This window comes from Budorcas taxicolor, chromosome 11 (assembly GCF_023091745.1).
Source record: "Budorcas taxicolor isolate Tak-1 chromosome 11, Takin1.1, whole genome shotgun sequence".
NCBI classification, from domain to species: Eukaryota; Metazoa; Chordata; class Mammalia; order Artiodactyla; family Bovidae; genus Budorcas; species Budorcas taxicolor.
In genome coordinates, this window is record NC_068920.1 from 155,071,870 (window position 1) to 155,088,191 (window position 16,322).

At 51.7% G+C, this 16,322-nt stretch overlaps 2 protein-coding genes across 5 annotated transcripts in view; one reads left to right on the forward strand and one right to left on the reverse strand.

The window, feature by feature from the left end:
• The first annotated feature begins 1,940 nt into the window (after positions 1–1,940).
• On the forward strand, positions 1,941–9,245 carry ARPC5L (actin related protein 2/3 complex subunit 5 like). Its single transcript, XM_052648765.1, has 4 exons — positions 1,941–2,206; positions 6,326–6,398; positions 7,358–7,534; positions 8,695–9,245. The coding sequence occupies exons 1-4, from the start codon at positions 2,058–2,060 to the stop codon at positions 8,755–8,757; spliced, it is 462 nt and encodes a 153-aa protein (XP_052504725.1). The 5' UTR covers positions 1,941–2,057; the 3' UTR covers positions 8,758–9,245.
• Positions 9,246–10,145: 900 nt separating this feature from the next.
• GOLGA1 (golgin A1) overlaps positions 10,146–16,322 on the reverse strand; it is a 47,364-nt gene continuing 41,187 nt past the window's right edge. For 3 of the 4 annotated variants that reach the window (XM_052647970.1, XM_052647968.1, XM_052647969.1), the window contains exons 20-23: positions 14,161–14,220; positions 13,464–13,634; positions 12,814–12,900; positions 10,146–12,123 (exon numbers count right to left, since the gene is read on the reverse strand). In XM_052647970.1, coding sequence (XP_052503930.1) covers positions 12,001–12,123; positions 12,814–12,900; positions 13,464–13,634; positions 14,161–14,220 — 441 coding nt within the window. In that variant the 3' untranslated portion in view covers positions 10,146–12,000. Of the gene's footprint in view, positions 12,364–12,813; positions 12,901–13,463; positions 13,635–14,160; positions 14,221–16,322 lie in introns of all 4 variants that reach the window. The other variant, XM_052647972.1, reaches the window with a different exon arrangement.

Consider the following 16,322-nt stretch of genomic DNA (forward strand, 5'->3'; position numbering starts at 1 on the left):
GAGCCTTTGCTTGGCTCCATCCTTCACTTCCTTCAGATCCACTTCAGCATCACCTCCTCAGGGACACTTCTCTTAACCACTTTATCCAAGGTGCTCTCAGAAACTGCATGTTTTTGTTTTTGTTTTCCCCCTCCTCAAAATGCAGTCATCCCTGACATAGTGTGGATTTTTAAATTTCTGCCTCACTGACTGGAAGGCAGATCGACGGTCATAAACAGTGATATTATTTCATTTACTAGTTTACTTGGGAGCTATTTCCTTACTTGTAAAATGAGCATTTCTGGTTTGAAATTCCTTCTGATCAGAATGTTCTGGGGATATGAATTTCTGTTAGCTTGTTGCCTGCCTTGGTCACAGATTTCTTCCAAGGTATGGAGCTGATAGGCAGGTCTCCCAAGACCCTTGAGACTTTTATTCAGCACCTGTTTCCCTGTAGGAATCTATCTTTAGCACCCAATATTAGGTAGCACCTTAGCTGGGCAATATTTTTTGATCTGTAGAGAGTTCAATGAGAAATATTTGAAAAAATGAAAACCCAGGCACATTTCATTAACTACTGGTCTTTATGAAAAGGAATACCATTATATGAAAACAAAGACCCAATGTAGTCTCAGGCTAAGGCTATTGTGACTTCCCTCATAGCTCAATTGGTAAAGAATCCGCCTGTAACGCAGGAAACCCCCGGTTCGATCCCTGGGTTAAGAAGATCTCCTGGAGGAGGGATAGGCTACCCACTCCAGTATTCTGGCCTGGAGAATTCCGTGGACTGTATAGTCCATGGGGTTGCAGAGCTGGACACAACTGAGCGACTTTCACTTTCACTTTGTGGCTCAGCTGGTAAAGAATCACCCCGCCCCCCTCCACCTCGGCCCCAGGCAATGCGGGGAACCTGGGTTCGAGCCTTGGGTTGGGAAGATCCCCTGGAGAAGGGAAAGGCTACCCTGGGATAGTGGGTGGGAGCCTATCCCTTCTGGCCTGGAGAATTCCATAGACTGTATAGTCCATGGCGTGGCAAAGAGTCGGACACGACTGAGCAAGAGCCCCTCAAGCAACAGCCCAGGCACCTAATCTTGACACCACAAAGTTGTCCTTGACTCTGCCCTATTTCTCCCCACCCTCACTTCCCCCACTTCAGATTCTCCGGATTCCTTTTCTTCCAGGATATGCCTTTCCAGCCAGTCAAGATTTCTCAGTCCCCAGGACCTCTTCCTGCCAGGATGGTGGTCACAGGGTCATCCCCCTATCCCTGCCCTCTACACTGCGGGTCAAGGAGACTGCTACACACGCGGGACGCCGCACTCAAATCTAAATGTCTTCACTGTCTTGTCAGCACCCTCGATACATTTTAAACGTCTTGAAAGTCTCCCAGTCCATTAACAATAGGGTCACTACAACAATAAGGTCAGATGCAACCTCCTCTGAGCTCCGTGCGGTGGCGTCCTAAAGTCTTCAAATTCGAGACTTAGGCTCTCCCACTCAACATCACTCTCGGGGCATAAGAACTACTACTCATCCCTCAGGCCTCAGCTCGAAGCTGTCTTCTCCCAGAAGCCTGCCCAGCACTCGACAGGCAGAGCAGGGCTCCTTCTTCTGGAGGCCCCGTGCCCCCTCAGTCTGGGCAGAGATGACTCCCGGAATCCGCGACTGTGCCGGCCCCGGCCCCTTCCAGGGCCAGGGGTTCCCCGGGTGCAGGAGGGAAGCCGAAGAGCGCAGCTGTGGCATCTAGGTACTGGGCCTGCGGAGGACTGGCCGCCCGCTTCTCAGAAGGGGAAACTGAGATTCCATGAAGATTACTAGCTCCGCAGTGGTCCACAGGTTAGCCTTCTAGGTCCGTCTCTCAGCGCTTCGCGAAGCGACGCACCCCACCCCGCCCTCCCACCAGCACTTCCGGTTCCGGCAGAACCGGAAGTGGGCGGGCGGCAGCGGCTGCGCGCGGAGGAGGTGGAGGAGGTGCCGGGCTGCCGCTTCCCGCCCCCGAGCCGGAGCCGGTTCTGAGCGGAGTAGAGTGGAGGTCCGCTCCGGAGCATAGCCGGTTCAGCGGGCGCTGAGTCCCCGCCATGGCCCGGAACACGCTGTCCTCGCGCTTCCGTCGGGTGGACATCGATGAATTTGATGAGAACAAATTCGTGGACGAGCAGGAGGAGGCGGCGGCGGCGGCGGGCGAGCCAGGCCCGGACCCTAGCGAGGTGGACGGGCTCCTGCGGCAATATCCTTCCCCCGCGCGGCGGCCCGGGCTTCCCTGTGGCCCGGCCTTCCTACTTAACTCATCCCTGGCTCTGGCCCCTCAGGCCGGCCTCTCCGCTCCTCTCATCCCCGGACCCCCCAGGTCAGTCTCCCAACTCCCTTCTGATCTGGCTCTCCTCGGGCAGGCATCCTCAGTTCCCTTTCAGGAACTCCCTACTCCCCTTGTCCTGGTCTCGGGCCCCCTTGTCCTGGTCCCGGGCCCCTGGACCCTCCCTCAGCATTGCGGCCCCACGCGGCTCCTGGATCCTGGTGGGCTGGCTGGCTCGGCGGCCCCAAGAGCATGCCGGACGGACCTCCAGCCCCGCAGACCCTTCCCTGCCCCGGGAGGCCTCTCCTCTTTTCCTCCCTCCGTCCCCTCAGGCTGGCGCTTGCCTGGGCTTCCGATCACTCCATCTCTCTCATGCAGGAAACGGGGCCTTAACTCGGGCTTGATCGGCGGGAGGGGCCAAGGTGAGCCACCGCTGAGTAATTGAGCAGCCAGGGCGGCTCCCAGGCACAGTCCTTTCGGGCTGGATTGCAGCACCACTTGAAAATAGGTGGTAGATGGCAGTTCTTGGGAAGAAAGGACCCAAGGGGGAGCGAAGGTTGCAGCCTTAGTCCAGCCCTGAGGTCTGAGATTTCACCTCGCACCTCAGAATCGTTCTGACCCTTCAGCTTAATGCCACTCTTCCTCACCTGTTCTTAGTTTCCTGTGACCATTGGGTTTCGGACCTCAGTGGTCTCAGTCACGTTCAACAAGTGAGTTTTGGCTCCCTCCCCCCGATAGCCTTCTTGTGCAGGAAGCAGTGGGAAAAAACTAGTTGTTTAGAGCTAAGAAAAACCAAGCAGCATAAAGTGAGATGTAAAAGTAGAGCCCCACGATTGGAAATGACTGTTTTGTGGTCACAGAAAACAAGCATTTAGAAAACAAGATTAAAAATAGAGGTGGTTGTCACAGCCTGCTTGGTCCTTTAGCACTTTGAGCACAGGAAACTGACTTATTCTCACAGGAAGGATTTTTCTTTATTCAAATGGTGTTACAGGAAGTGCCTCCACCTCCCCCTTACTGGCCAGGACAGGGTTGGAGGCTCAGGCTGTACTGTATATAAATCAGGTTCTGGGTGTTTTATCAGTTGACTCACCTTGGGAAGTCGAACCCATTCACTGCCTTTGGGAGGAGTCCTGCAGTGTTCCTCCAATGTGCCTTTGAAACAAATATCTTCAGCTTTTCTTTGTTTGAACAGAAATGTATTTTCAAAGGTGGGGATTCGAGCTTGTTATTTCCTGCCCCGTCAGGATCACCACGCTTTCCCCATTGGTGAAGTGGGGTCATGAGAACAGCCCCCATGAGGGAAGGTTGATTCTGCAGTGTGGTGCAGAACCCGGCTCATGGGCGGGTATTGGCAAAAGGACTCCAGCATCAGACCTGTGGCCCAGATCGTCCACTGAAGGGGAGCGCGGGGTCTGGTGGTCTGCTGTCTTCGTCCCAGTGCTGCAGGGACTTGTTGAAGGTCACCTCTTGGTACGCTCCTGACATGATAGGTTCCTTGAGGCTGCTTGGAAGCCTAGGCTTAGCACACCGGGATGGTAGTTTCTCCACTAATGGCAGTGTCAGAAACCTTGTTACCATGGAGCGTGTACCTTTTGGGATTTGGGAAAGAGAGGTTAGCAAATGAGAACTGAGCGGGACCCAGGAAGGGAGGAGGAAGGAGCTAATATTTGCTGAGTCCCTACCGTGTGCCAGGTATTGGATTTAGATTAGATTATTGAACTGTGGAGCAGGCTTCTAGGAGTCTTGGGACAGAGGTGGGGGGAGTGGGATAGGGGTTGGTTGATTGGAGTGGGAGAATGTAGGGAGTAGGCCCATCCTGGTTCTGTTACAGGGAAGCTAGTCATGGATGAAATAGAGCATGGGCTGTGCACCCACACAGACCCAACTCAGTCATGCTATAGCTGTGTGACTTTGAGTAGGTCAGTTACCCTCTCTGAACCTTGGTAACCTCCTTTGTTAAAAGGAGAACCAAGCTGGGCTTACAGGTTCCATGGCAGCATTACTGGATAGCATCCCAGAAGGCTTCAGAATGGTACTGGACCCACAGCAAGCATCCTGGGCATGCCAGTTGGGTCTGGGAGGGAGTGGCTGCAGAGGGTTGTAGAAAGAGCTTGACTTTTGACTCAGGCATGCTTGGGTTTGAAGGCCATCTGGACAGCTTAGCTTTGTGACTTTGAGCAGGTCATTTTCCTTCTCTGAGCCTTAGATTCATTGCCTTTAAAATCAGAATAATGGTTCTTGTCACAAAGAACTGTTAGCAGTAATGAGATGACATGTGAAAACACCTGGGCACATATCTGAGACTTGGTTCCTTTTCTTCCTGCTGAGACACCTTCTGGTCCTCTGAAGCGAGGATCTGTCCAGAGCAGAGTTTTGAGTGATTGTGCAGTCTCCTCCCCCTGAGGAAATTTGTCCATGTTTGGAGATACTTTGATTGTCAGTTTGGTATGTGGTGGGGTGTGCAACTAGAATCTAGTCCGTGGAGGCCAGAGGTGCTGCTCAATATTGTAAGATGCACGGGACAGACCCCACATCAGTCATCTGGTCTAAAATGTCATTAGTGCTGTGGTTGAGAAACCCTGATCTAGAGGAGACCTGGAGCTGGGCACCGTTCCCCAGCTTCCACAGCTGGTTTTCTGGAAGGGCCTAAAGCTGTCCTAGACAGAGGCCAGCTTGATAGGTGGTATGCTCCTCCCTGCTCCCTAGTTGCCTCAGCTCCTGAAGGCCCCTACCTTTCAACACTGCAGTGAATGATAGGCAGAGGGATGCTGCAGAGATGAACGGCAGGGCCATGGGTCTTTTTGCCTCTGTGGACTGGTTACCCTACCCTTACCTATTCATCTTCTGAAGTACTGTTTCCCAGCCATGCTTGGTTAGTGGAGAGTGCCAGCTGCGCTCCTCTGAAGCTTACTGGGACTCTGCTTACTGCTCTGGGATGCCAAATTCACAAAGAGTTCTGAAGTAGAAGTTTTATCAGTGACTGATAATCAGACTGGCCTGCGCCTGGCTGGGAGAAAGGATTCCAAAGCTGACAGGTACAGGGTGTGAGAGAGTGGACCACAGCCCCGCAGGGTGCTAGGGGGCTCCACCCTGGGGGTGTGGGCCCAACTCACTCAAGATGGAGGCCACAGGGGGGCAGACTGGGCACTCGGCTCTGCTCGGGAGGTTCTGGCTGTTCACACGTGGGTATCGCTGCATGAACAGGAGTAGAGACCCGATTGGGCAGAAGCCACCTCTTGTTCTATTTTTGAAGCTTTTTGGCTGAAGCTGATGTTTCGGATGAGGAAATGAAAGTCAGCTGATGTAATTCAGTTTAAAATAGGTGTCACCTTTAGGGACCTAACCCAGATTGTAATTTTCTTTTGCGTGCTGAATATTCAGAGCTCAGCAAAGAGTGTGTCAGGACTCCAGCTAAGGTTTGGGGAACAGGGAGGGGAAGCTTGGTTCGTTTCCTTGGCAGACGGTTCTTTGAGATGGTTAAATTTCCCTCCGTTGGGACCGCACTGACTTGGGTAGGTTTTGGAAGATAAAAGTGTTAGCACATCTTAATTTCTTCAATAGTTTAACACTCTGGGTCAAGAATTAGGGACCTCCGTCTGTGCCTTCGCTCTTCCCTTTGGAGAATGAGAAGATGAAAACGACAGCCTCACGCGGTGGTCATGAGGGTCTAGCAGGGCCGATTCGGGGCCCGGGGCCAAGCGGGCGCCAGCCAGCTTTGTCAGATACGGCCGCAGGTCACCCTGCTGCGGCAGCAGCTTCATTCCTCCTCCTGGGAGGGAGCGAGTCCGTGTCCAAACTTGCTTTGAAGGGGAAGGTTAGGGGCCGCAGAAGGAGAGGCTTGGCAGAGGTGCCCCTCCCGCCCTCCGTGTGGCTCAGGAGAGCTATAGACTGCCCTCTGAACAGGTGGTGCCCACGGGGAAGCCACAGTGGGTGGGGGCTGGATGTGGATAAGATGGCACTTGTCACTACTCCCTTGAGCTCTTCCTGGAATGAGTTTGTTAAGAAAAGCGCGGACACGCTGAGGCGAGTTGTCCTTAACCGCCAGTGCACAGGGGACATGCTTCGGGCGTTTCACGCAGCCTTGCGGAACTCTCCCGTCAACACCAAGAATCAAGCCGTGAAGGTAAAGGGGGTCGAGCTGCTGGGCGGTGTTGGGACCAGGGCGTGAGCTCCCCGGGGCTCTGGACAGCAGGTGTCTCATCTCTTCATCAGTGGACCTCTACCAGGGAAGCGAGCTGGCTCCGGGCAGTGTTTCCTCAGAAGCTGCCTGGCGCCCCTGACACCAAAGCTGTCAGTGTTTGTAGTAAACGCTCCCCAAAGAAACGTTCATTCCTCCCCAAGGCCTCATGGGGTGAGAAGTCAGCCCGGCCCTTCCTGATGAACAAAGTTATAAATTAGCTTGCCTCATGGGACTTAGTGGTTATGCTTTTATAAGCTATTCAATAGGCTTTATTTGCATAAGGATTTTCAGTGCTTTTATGATTTCTGCCTCTTAAAAACCAGGTGAGGTGAGACACTTGGGCAGACCGCATCGGTTAGGCTGCCTAAAATCTCATCAGTGAGGCTATCTAAAATTTGGTCCGGGAAAGGGGTCTCTTTAGAGCTGGGGTTTTTCCTGTGTTGTGATGGTATCTTGATTTAATCAATGACTGCACCTCTCAGAAGTGGAGGGGAGTGGCCCCTTTGTTCCACTGGGAGTGAGCACAGAAGGTACAGCCAAGGAAACTTGCTTTTTGCTATGTGGGGGGTTGTTTGTTTTTTAAATATGGGAGTTCAGTTTAAGGCCTTGCTGGCGTCATCAGAAATAGTGATTCTTTTCCCCAGTAAATTGCTTATTTCCCCTCAGATAAGTGGAATAAATCATTGGCTTTGAATACTTTGGGATACTTTGAAACTTAATAAAAAAAAATTTCACTATATATATATATTTTTTTTTTTAAGCATTGCAAATGAATTAGAAATTGGGCAGTGTTCCTAATGAGTTCTGACGACTTGGTTTGGTGTTTCAGAGCCTGCAGTGCGGGACGTGGGTACGCCTGGGCCATGGCTCTAGACCCCATTCCCTCTCTCTTTCCCCTGTAGGAGCGGGCCCAGGGCGTGGTGCTGAAAGTGCTTACAAACTTTAAGAGCAGCGAAATCGAGCAGGCTGTGCAGTCACTGGACAGAAACGGCATTGACTTGCTAATGAAGTACATTTATAAAGGGTTTGAGAAGCCCACAGAGAATAGCAGCGCAGTGTTACTCCAGTGGCATGAAAAGGTACGTGAACACATTGCCCGCTGGCTCACCCCAGCCCAGGGTTCAGATCAACAGGCCAGGCAGTCCCAAACACAGACAGGATGGTCTGATAGGCCGTTGAGAATGAGGGCCACGCCTCAAGCAACCTGGAACATCTGAGCACTTTCCTCTCCCAAGGAAGCACTGGTAGGGGTCCACCATCTCTGGTCGTTGCCATTGCTTTAGCTGTGAGTTTGTGCTGGGGAGGCCTTGGGGCCTGTAACTTGGCTGGTGAGGTTCAGGCAGGCTTGCTGGTGGCAGGGCTTTGACATACTTTCTTTGGGCTGGCGGAGGTGGTGATCCTGGGCCTTAGATGCAGGCTGAGCCCTCCGGTTAGCTCTGAGGGCTTCCTGCTCCAGCCTCACCTCACCAGGCCACACAGAAACAGTGGTAGATACCTTGGCAGTCTCTTAATAGGACCTTCATCCTCCTGAAGCTGGAAAAGCTGGGCCTGTCCTTTGCTTGTTTTAGTACAAGGTGTTGGGGGGTGGTGGGGGGGGTGGAGGGAGGGCCACCTCTTGTCATGCCAGTGTCCCTCATGAAAGGCTCTGCCGAGTACTAAGGGAGTGGCCCTTAACTGAGGGGTCAGTCACATGGCCAGCCTCAGGCCTGGGCTGAATTGTGGCCTTTGGTCCTGCTGGTGGGTGTTCTGCCTGCCCTGCCAGAAGGTGAGCTCCTGGGCTTCGTAATGGAGGTGGCCATGGTGCTTGGGAGCTGAGCAAAGCCCTTGGAGTCGTCTGGGGGCCACGATCTCTGGTCCCTTCATGGCAGCCGGATGCATGAGCCTGTGGACATTTCCACTACAGTGGGCTAGTGTCTGTTTTAGGGCCTAGGGCTGTTTCTGGATACAGTGAGCTTGTCAAAGGGAAATTGGGGGGCTCTGTGAGCTTGGTGACAGTGTTGCAAGCCCAGTTCTCCTGCCTTAAAGAGCCAACAGCTTTTGGGGACCCTTTGTTCCAGGAAAGGGCTCGATCCGTCAAATGCAGGCCCTGTTGACACCTCTTCTGTGCTCTGGCAGGAATGCTTTTTCAGAAGATCTGTGACATGGTCAGGAGTGTAGTCCTGTCTCCCCTGGCAAGAAGCTAGGAGCCCCTTGGCCAGCCAGGTCTCAATTGACATCTTTTCTTTTGCTGCCCCTACAGGCATTAGCAGTAGGAGGACTAGGCTCCATTATAAGAGTTCTTACAGCAAGAAAGACTGTTTAAAAAAAAGAGAGAGAGACTCATGTTACCTCGAGAAGAATTTTGGATGCACAGGCTGTCGAAGAAGGGATTGACAATGGGCCGCCTGTCTCGGAACTCCCAAGTCAACTATTTCACGACCTGCATCCGCTGAAGTGTTTTATTTTCAAGGTGGAGGGAGAGATCGTCTTACTGTTTTCATAAATCCTTTGCAGGACCTGATAGTCTATGCCTTTGTCCACGAGTAACGCAGAACTGACATTGTGACTCTACCAGAGTGGCTGGCCCGCCTTGGTCCGGGGTACCTGTGTGCACTGCCTGTTTCAAAGGAGGGAGGGGTGGTTTGGGCAGGTGCAGATCCAAGGGCTGCGGTAAAAGGGAGAGCTAGGTTTTTTTTTTTTGAAGCGGAAACCCCCGAGGGTTTGTACAGACACCCCGACCTCCCAGAGAAGGCGGGCTCTCTTGGGTTCATTGTAAAGTGCCTGCTGCATCAATAAAGCTCTTGGCTTATTAGTATATACTCTGCCGTGTGTTTCATGTGTATAAAAGGAACGGGAAATAAATGGGATGGTCATGGATGAGAGGTGGCCTGTTCTGGAAACCGGACGTGGAGGGGTAGACAGACAAAACTCCCTGCAGAGCTGCCCGGGAGCGAGCGTGGTGTTCTCACTCTGGCTGCAGCGGTCCCTCGAGCCTGGGCCACAGTGCTGCTGGCTGCTACACAGACATGTTTTGCTGAATAACTATTGTTTTTACTCCTCTGATTTGTATGTAGTTTTGGAGCTTATTTAATAAAGTCTTCAGTTTGTGTGATTGCACTTGGGAGTCCCGGGAGTGGGCTCAGGTGTGCCCATCACCCCCTCCGGACGCTGGGCTTGGCTGTTCGCCAGGAAGACTGTGATGCTGAGGGGTTTTCTTTACAGGAGGAAGAGACAAAACAGGTAGGAACAAGCCTGTACACAGACAAGGCACATTTTGTTCCCTGTAACCGCTGACAGTGGGCCTGTCTGAAGAGCAGATGCTTTTGTTTCCTTTTTAGCACATGGAGCTGTAGTCTGCATTCTGTTATGGGTTAGGACCCCATTCGTATTCCTGAAGCTCTTCCCAGTCATGCGGGGCTTGGAGATGGATGTTGACCAAAGTGACAATCCTCCCAACTCCTCTGCAGAACCCCCACCCTTCCTGGGAGGCAGGACTAGGCTGCTGGCTTCATTAAATTACAAATATATTTACTCACCCAAACCTAACCTGGGAAGGTTCTTTCTGAAAGACAAATGCTCTAAGGTCCTTGAAGCTAGCCTTGAAGTTTTCAAGTAAGACACAATGTACTAAATTTAACAAGTCAAAAAGGAGATGCTGACACACCAACCGATGACAAGTAAAATGCACTGCATCTGGGTTGAAGGGCTTTAATCAAAAGTGTATTGCACCACAAATGAATTTTCTACAGCAGTTTTAGATAATACGATCCCTATTTACAACATGGAGGGTGAGATCAAGATCCGATGCTCATATAAAGGGCTCTATGTACTGTCTAGCACAGAATGTTCTATACAAGTGAAAGTGCATTAAATCACTTAAGAGTATTTACTCCACTCTTCCTCTTAAAGCTGAAGGAAATTCAACATGCAGGAGGAAAGCCTAATCAGAACGAATCCTCCCGGTGCAAGTACAGACCAAATAGGGGGCCCCACAACTGTGTCTAAAACTGCTGGCGGGTGGGGGGTGGGGGGGCGGCGAGACCAGCTCAAGGGCTGGAGAGGCCACAGAAGAGTTGGTGGGGGCTCCCACGGCTGTGCTGGGATCGCCTCTGGCAAGCCCTAACTACCCAATTTAAGGAATTCTTTAGCTGGAAGAGCTACTTCCTACTTGTCAAAATGATGGAACAGAAGGGACTCCTGGTTTGTGTCCCCATCAGATAACGGGAAATGGCCTCCTAGGCATGGGGGTCGCATCTGCCAGGGGAGCCCCAGGAGGAGGCAGGTAACAAACGTCACTGGGCAGCAGAGTCCGAGCTGGGTGTGGGTAATGCTGCCCTTGCCTGGTACTTCGAGGGCCATGGAACTGTCTTACGTTAACTGCATATCCTTGCTTTCCTGTGAGATATATTTTATATATATTTTAGCCCTAAACATAATTGAGAAACCTAACATCATTGGGTAACTGATGATAAATCTAGGAGCTCCAGTTATTAACTCAGTTTTTTATTTAACCAATAAAACTTTCATCAAACTATAAATATACAGTTTCCCTTTAGATCTGAAAGTGTGCCTTATCCAAGGCAAGTATTTCCCTTTTCTTTAATGATGATGAATACGAGTTTTCATCAGTCACTTCCAGAGCCATCTGCGTGTTGTCAAGTACTGCAGCCAGGCAGGGGCCACCTGGACGCCACACGTGAATGTAGTGTCATCTTAAATATCCATGGTGGGGGGGATGCGGTGATGGGGAGATGGTGGCTCCACTTACAGGGCAGTCCACCTCCAACATTTTGGTCAAGGCTGGGGAGAGGCAAGGAGCAGCTGCGGCTTCCTTTGAATACAGCAGACTGTCCTCAGCAGTAGAAAACATTGATTAGCATTTGCTCAGTGTTATAACAACAGAATTAAGATCTAAGCAAGTGAAACACCACCACTGCTTCAGACGGAGGCAGATTGGGACAAGGATCCCAATCTTAGAAATCATTTCCTCTTGATGCTCTGATTTTCCTTTAAGAACACAAGTTAAATGGATTTTGTAATACAGAAGACATGTTTATAATAGTGAGGAACTTTAGCTATAAAAAATAGTTTAAAATGGTTTACCAGCAACCTATCCACCACAAGTACATTCATTAAAAAGGCAATTGAGTGTATTTGGTACTAAGAATCTTTTTACACATTTGCTAGTTTTCTTCAGTAAAATGAGATACTGTCAGAAAGGTGCACATATTCATTAATCCACACTGGCCCCAGAGTACCTTAGAGATGGACACATCTGAAGTTCTAGGATGTTTGAGTAGCAAGGTGAAATAACGTTTCCCTGGGCGGAAGTGTTCAAAAGCCTCTTCTAACTCACCTGAACCCAAACATACAAACAGGGAAAGGGAGTTGAAAAAAGCCAGCCTCACTGAGTTGGCTCTTTGTGGCAGAAGCAGGTGGGTCTGCCCTGCTGGGCACCATGTCGAAGGCCTGTCTGTCCAGCGTCATCACCACATGATGGATTGGCTGCCTCCTCTCTGACACAGGCTGAGGGCTTCAGCTTTAAGTGCTAACGTTGAAAGAGGATTCAGGTGCAGGTGGGTGCTGGCCAGAGCTGGGATTTTAGCAGCACTGTGGCAATGTGGGTTGTGCCAGGGCTCTCCGGAAACCAGGATGTCAGGATCAGCGACCTCCTGAGATTCGTATCAGTCTGTAGGAGTGGGCCTTAAGTCTTGTAAACAATGTTCAGACGCTTGTACAAAATACTGCAGTTACAGTGATTAAAAACCCACTAGGACTGGGGTGTGTCAGTGTTCTTTTCACAGAAAAAGTGTCAGCCCTTGGAGCCCCCATCCCTGGGTAGTGCCACCTAGGACCACGGTGTCCGAGGGTTGGAGATGGACGGCCGGATGCTGCCCTTGGGAGCTGGCTTGGACCCAAACCACGACATCTGTGTTTGAAACAAAAAAGGCTCCTGAGATAAGGAGCCAGGACTGGGTGCAGAAGGAGCTGAAAGAGGCCCCCTCCCATCCTGCCCTTCTGGCCCCTCCTGCCCTCCACGCATCCTGACTCTGGCTGGGAGCAACTCAGTGTTTTCTATTACAGCTTTTATGCAGGTACTTTATGAGTATTTTTTACTTTTTTAAAAAGTCTGGGTGCCAACCAGACCTGGGGCTGTTGATGAAGTGATACCAATGAAAGTGCTGTCACAGGCCTGTTAGTCAAATATAGCAGAGACCTGTGGGCACAGAGCGGGTTCTCAGTCAACACTGCCCCAGTCAAGTTCATCATCCAGAGGCACCTTCCAAGCTAACAAGGCAGCCGTGCACTGCTCCCATCTGCCAGGGCTGGGATGACTGACTAGTTTTTGGAAGGCAGACAGCAGACCAGGAAACCCTACCTTATACTCCAGGGTTTCTTTGAGCATGTTCTCCTCCTCTTGTGAAAAGTTGAGCAACACTGACACAGCTTTTATAAGATGAAAAGCCTGAAACAAATAAGTTTGGCTGCCATGGGCCTCGGTGGGAGTTAGCAGGCGGCCAGCAGCCAACTGGCAGCCATCTCCCGGTCCTGCTCCTCTGGGCCCTCCCAGCTTGGTCAGCAAGGACCACGCAGAGGGTGGAGGTGGGCATTCTGAGGGCTGCTGGCTCTTCTCTCCTCCCTCTTACTCGGGGACTGGCAAGATCACCAGGACAGCCACGGCAGCTCCCTGCTCTTCGGCAGGAGGCAGGACCGCTGGGCAGAGGCAGCACCGCTGGGCAGATGCAGCACCGCTGGGCAGAGGCAGCTCCCTGGACTCTGGCCTCAGCATCCAACCCACATCTCCTCCCAGGAGCCAGCTCCCTACTTGGAGTCCCCTGCGGGCTGCTCAACCAGCGGGTCAATGCCAGCTGGAGACATGACTAAGTGTCCACACTTGCGGTCAAAGTGGCTCGTGGAAGAGGAAGAAAGAAATGGAACTGGTGGGAAGCCAGGTGAAGCCCGGACAATGAACCAGGCAGGCCTGGGGGTGGAACTCACTACCCAAAGGGCAATTCAAAAGCCCTTTACCTCAGATTCGCGACAGGACATGAATTTTAAAACCACGTGTTTGAGGTACTCGAAGTTGATCTCGCGAGCGTCAGTCAGGTCAGCATTATTCGTGACTGAAGGTGCCATGTTTGACATCTCAGGCCCAGGCTTCTCTCGGACTTCAAAAAGCTCATTATCAGGTCTGATTTTCTGAAAAAACGAAAGATGCTACATTGAGCCCTTCAAGACAGGTCTGAAAATGACATGGGAAAGTCACCTGGCCTAGGCTGTCATCACCAGAAGCTCTTTGCCACACGCTGCACACAGCAGGGTGACGAGGGCTCAGCTGGGAAGGAAGCGCCAGCACTTGAGAAGGTAGGGTGCTGGCTGGGAGGAGGCACGAGGGCCATGGGGAAGTCCAGCCATCTCCTTTATCTGGCTCAGGACTCGTCTCCTGGGGCGGTGAGCACCCGACCTGGCCTTGCGCATGCATGTGTGCTGCACACGCCGCCTCACTGACCTCACTGGCTCACAGAAGGAGGGCTTGTGCCAGGGCTCACAGAGCCACTTTCCAGAAGCACGGTCAAGCTGGCAGGGCCACTGTCCCGCCAGCCCACATCTGGCTTCCCAGAGGTCTGTGGTTCCGGGCAGGAAGGGAGCACCCTCAGGCAGCGAGGGCCCTGGGGAGGACCACGCAGCCAGCAGGGCTCGGGCGGCGGGGAGCAGGGCCACTCACCAGCTCCTTTTGCAGAGTCTTCTTGAGCTCCAGCATCCTTTGCTGCATCTGCTTTATGGTCTGTGATCAAAGTCCCACCCCGACAGAAAGCCATCCATTAAATGCACGTTCCACCATCTCTAAGGTGCCAAGGACCACAGCACAGACAGAAACCCCTTGGGTCCCCATACACCTGTCAGACGCCCCTGCCCCATCTCCTGCGAGGCTCATGCTGACGACACACCTGCCGCCTCTCCCCTCCACCCGCTTCTGCTCTGCACACACGTGCTCTCTGGGCCCTGCCAGGGCCACCGTCCCAGCGCCACCCCCACCATGGCCTGGGTCCTCAGGACTGCTTCAGGCACTTGCCCCTGTAGGTGGCAGAGCTCGAGATGCCTCTGCACAGTACGTTCTGTCCTTCAGAATTATATTTACGTGCTATCACCCCCAAGGAGGATACCTGGGCCAAAACTTAACAGGTCTCACCACTACCACTGATCTCCTGGAATACCCTAAGAATTCTCAATGCTGATCTGGAACAGTGTAAGAGATCATGGCTTTTTGGCATAACCCACCAACGTTGGGTTTTATAGCTTTCATTTATTTTCCTATTTTTGGTGAGTTTAATTATTAGTATTACAGGCCTTAAATATAATTTATTACACATTCCGTTAATAACCAGAAAGGCTGAACTTTGTTTTCCAATTAAAACATTTACTGTATAAACAATATAGGGAAGAATTTTAAACAAAAATTTCTCTAAAACCTCACAACTCTAACATATCAAAGAGTTTTCCCTGTGAACTTCTAGTCCATGTCACCATTCTTGCACTGAATAGCTAGAACTCTGAATAGTATTTTGCATTTATCAGAGTTTCCACAGCTTTAGTTTTCCTAATAATAACTTTTAATGAGACAGTAATTCTAGGGGATGCCCCATGTTTTACGTAGCCAAATTTCCTCTCTTTTTTTGACCACACAGCCTGGTCTGTGGAATCTTAGTTCCCTGACCAGGGACTGCACCCACCGGCACGGCAGTGAACGCGCCGAGTCCTAACCACCGGGCTGCCAGGGAGTTCCCTGAGCTTCCATGTTTAAGCAAAGCTGCAATAAGCTTCATTTTCTCAAGAGTGGTATGTCCACAGTCCTCTAGGGGAACGAGATGTGTGAAAGCGCCTCCAGCTCCCGTGAAGCACGGTACACTGCCTCCAACACCTCGCTGACAGAAGGGTGACATTCAGTTTCACTGTGTATTCTCCGGTTGACCATGAGGCTGGGCATTCCCCCAAAAGTACACTTGCTATTTTATGTTGCTTGATTTTCTAGGTTTTTGACTCATTCATTAATTTACCCAACAAATACTGAGTCTCTACACTGGCCTAGAGACTGAGGAAACAGCAAAAAAAAAGGAAGAAAAAGGAAGAAAAAATGTCTGCCCTCTGGAGGGAAAAAGTTAACCAGCAAATCTACAGTATATCACAAGGTATAAGAGGCTGGAGAAAAAGAGGAAGGTGGGGGGACAGGAGTTTTGGTGGGGAGGGCCGGCAGAACAGCAGGGGAAGCCTCACCGAGAAAATGACACCACAGAAGAGGCCAGGGAACTGGGGAGGGCCTTCCAGACAGAAGGCTCAGCAAGTGCAAGGGCCTGAAGGCAGGAGGGCGCTTGGGCTTCACAGAAAGGCAAGGCTGCTGCAGCGGGAGCGGAGGGTGCGGCGTAAAGGGCAGTAAGGAGCCAGAGCACTCAGAGGGTGCCGGGTGAACGGCAGTAAGAGAGGGTGTGGGGTGAAGGGCAGTAAGAAGCCAGACCACTCAGAGGGTGCGAGTAAAGGGCAGTAAGGAGCCAGACCACTGAGGCTTTGCGGCCACTGTAAGGACTTGGGCTTTTATGGGGACAGTGAGTCATCAGAGAGCTGGAAAAGACAAATACAGGGGAACCAGTTAGAAGCCCACTCCTGTCCTCCAGGGAAGACAGGGTGGTCACTGGGTCGCAGTTGGCAGCAGGGGCGGGAGGAGAAGCAGCTCATTCCACGTATAGTTTGAAGGGAGAGCCCGAGGGATTTTCTAATGATCTGGACGTTGGCTGTGAGAGAAACAAGGGGGCCAGGGATGGCTGCAAGGTTCTGGCCATTTCCTGAGATAGGAAAGATGGCAGCAGATGCTAGAAAGTGCGGTCAGTCTGAAGT